The sequence below is a fragment of the Tupaia chinensis genome, unplaced genomic scaffold, assembly GCF_000334495.1.
Source record: "Tupaia chinensis unplaced genomic scaffold, TupChi_1.0 Scaffold000624_1, whole genome shotgun sequence".
NCBI classification, from domain to species: Eukaryota; Metazoa; Chordata; class Mammalia; order Scandentia; family Tupaiidae; genus Tupaia; species Tupaia belangeri.
Genome location: NW_006160144.1, coordinates 1,358,572 through 1,361,094, shown reverse-complemented (window position 1 = coordinate 1,361,094; position 2,523 = coordinate 1,358,572). Strand labels below are relative to the sequence as shown.

The following is a 2,523-nucleotide window of genomic DNA, read 5'->3' as shown; positions in this document are numbered from 1 at the left end:
CCCCCGAGCCCCCGCCCCCCCGGGGGGGGGGGTTCAGCCTCTCCACCCTGAACACGGGTGCCGAGGGAGGGGTCAAGCAAGGGGGCCTCCTCTCCTAATCTCCACCCTCTGGAGAGGGACAAGTAACATGTTCTGAGCCTTATGTAAGGTTATATAAATATATCTCCCAGACAATAATAATAAAAATACAGCTACCACCATGTGGCAGGTGCAGTCCCAAGCACGTTGCACGTGTTAACTAAAAATACTTACCCACCAAGATGGGAGCCATTATTAGGTCATTCTGTCTTCCAGATAAGGAGTCAGAGAGGTGGAATCGAAGAGGCTGAGTGACTTACCCAAGGTCACACAGCCCAAAGTCACATACTGAGAGGTGGGACCAGGATTTGAACCCAGACTGGGTCTAGGTCTAGAGGCCCTTCACTTGCCACTGTTTTGTGCTGCTTCTCTTAAGGCAAGAGCTACACCCCTCCCCACCCTCCCCATTTCTTCCAGCTAGATCTCTTCCCCCAAGCCCCTTAGTTCGCAAACATCCCAGTAGCCTCTAGTCCCGGGCACTTGCTGCCTGTGTCAGAGGTGTGGGATTCCCCCGGTTTCTTGACTCCCCACCTCCCAGAAACCCAGTCCCTGGGCCCTCAGGCCTCTGGTAACTTATCCCTCACTTAGCAATGAGGAGAGACTCAGCAGCCTCTGCCAGCTCCACCCAAGGGCTCAGCTCGCCCCAGGTCCACAGGAAGAGAACCCAGGCAGGGCTTTAAGACCTATTTAGCTGGATTTTCCCACTGGCAGGCTGCAACCGAGCAGCTTCTCAGAAGAGGGGCCGGGGAGCAGCCAGAAGTGGGCTTAGCGAGGTAGAGAGGCCAGGCTGCAGCTCCTCCTTCTGGGGGTCAGACACCAGCTCCCCGCCCCCATCCTAGTCCTATCACCTCTCTCTTACCCTGATGCTGCCAGCAAAGGGGCGGCACCCAGGCCGAAGGGGCCCTCCGGATCCACTGGACCACCCCTCCTTCAGTAAATGAGAAGGGGCCCCCAGAAGCCATTGCTTAGGTCATCACGGCCCAGCAGCAGAGCAGAGGGCCCTGGCCTCTGGCTCCTCACAGCACCCTGGCCCTGCAGGAACCCAGGCAGCTTCTCTGACCCTCTTTCAGCCCTGATGTCAGCGGGAACCACAGAAAGGCCTGCAGTGAGGGAGGCTCCGGCAGAGATGGCTCTGGCCTCAGTTTCTCTTCCAGTGAGTTCTAGAAGTGCTGGAGAGCCAAGGAAATGTGTTTCGGGCCACTGATGCCAGGGAAGGGCACAGGGTGGGGTCAGGCGACCTCTGCCCTCAGAGGAGACACCGGAACTTAGAATCCTACAGTCCTCTCCCTGCTGGGTGTCAAGATCCTGGTACTCCAGAGGAGCAGGCAGGAAGAAGGACAAGCAGGACCCTTTGGGCAGCCCTGCCCATCTCAGCTCTCTAAAACCAGGCATGTTTGGCCCACAGGCCACCCCGCAACTCCTTAAAAGATCACAGACTCTGGACTGCAGTCCAGAGTGATGGCTGTACCCACCCACCCCCAACCCCCTGGCCATTCTCCTGCTTCTTCTCCAAGTGCCAGGGGCCAGGCTAGGGGCAGCGGTAGCAGGTCTTAGCAGCGACACACCGCTACGTGAGACCCATCCCATGTGACATCCCCCAGCACACTCCTGTCACCTGTCATCTTCTTTCCAAGGGACCTGCAGTATGTATGGTCCCACCAGGTGACCCTCCAACTATGGGTCCCACCGTGGGGACCGTCCCTGAGACCTGCCCTGTGAGCGTCCACCCCACATGAAACATGGCCCACAGTTCCCACGGCAACCACCAGGATAGTCCTACCACAGAACACCTGTCGTTTAGGTCTGCCACGCAAGCTGTCACCACACACCTCCCACCACATTGTGCCCAGCTGCATGAGAATGGACTGAAGAGAGCTCACTGTTCTCTGCCATCATGCAAGACCTTCTCAGAAGAGCACCCACCGCATAAGGGCTGGCAAGGAGACAGCCCAGGGCGCTTGCCACGCCGCCCACTGGCCCACGTGGGTGGCAGAGGGTTGCCAGCAGACCCCTGTTGGAGGCCGGTGGCAGCAAGGGTGATAAGGAAGCCCTCTCCCCAGCAGACCCTACACTGGCCCAGATGGGTGGGTGGACAGACAGATGGACAGACAGATGCCCAGACTGCTCTCCCCTCACTGACGCTCTCTTCCTTTTCCAGACAACGGCTACCGTGAGTGCCTGGCCAATGGCAGCTGGGCCGCCCGCGTGAATTACTCCGAGTGCCAGGAGATCCTCAACGAGGAGGTGAGGTGGGCGCGAGGCTGTCGGGCTGAGGGGCTCAAGGCCCCCAGAATGACATTGATGCCCACCCCCTCACCAGTCAGGGTCATAGAGCCAGGGGCTGATGTCCAGGCCTGCCATGGGAGACCCAACCCGGGAGCCGGAGCTGCCGGCTGGGAGACGCGAGCAGCCATCCTCCAGGGCGGGCCGAGAAAGGGGACACTG

At 59.3% G+C, this 2,523-nt stretch overlaps 1 protein-coding gene across 1 annotated transcript in view; it reads left to right on the top strand.

Moving 5' to 3' along the window:
- CRHR1 (corticotropin releasing hormone receptor 1) overlaps positions 1–2,523 on the top strand; it is a 49,936-nt gene that overhangs the window by 32,341 nt on the left and 15,072 nt on the right. The window contains exon 4 of the mRNA XM_006159111.3: positions 2,237–2,322. Within this exon, the coding sequence (XP_006159173.1) occupies positions 2,237–2,322 (86 nt within the window). The remainder of the gene's footprint in view (positions 1–2,236; positions 2,323–2,523) is intronic.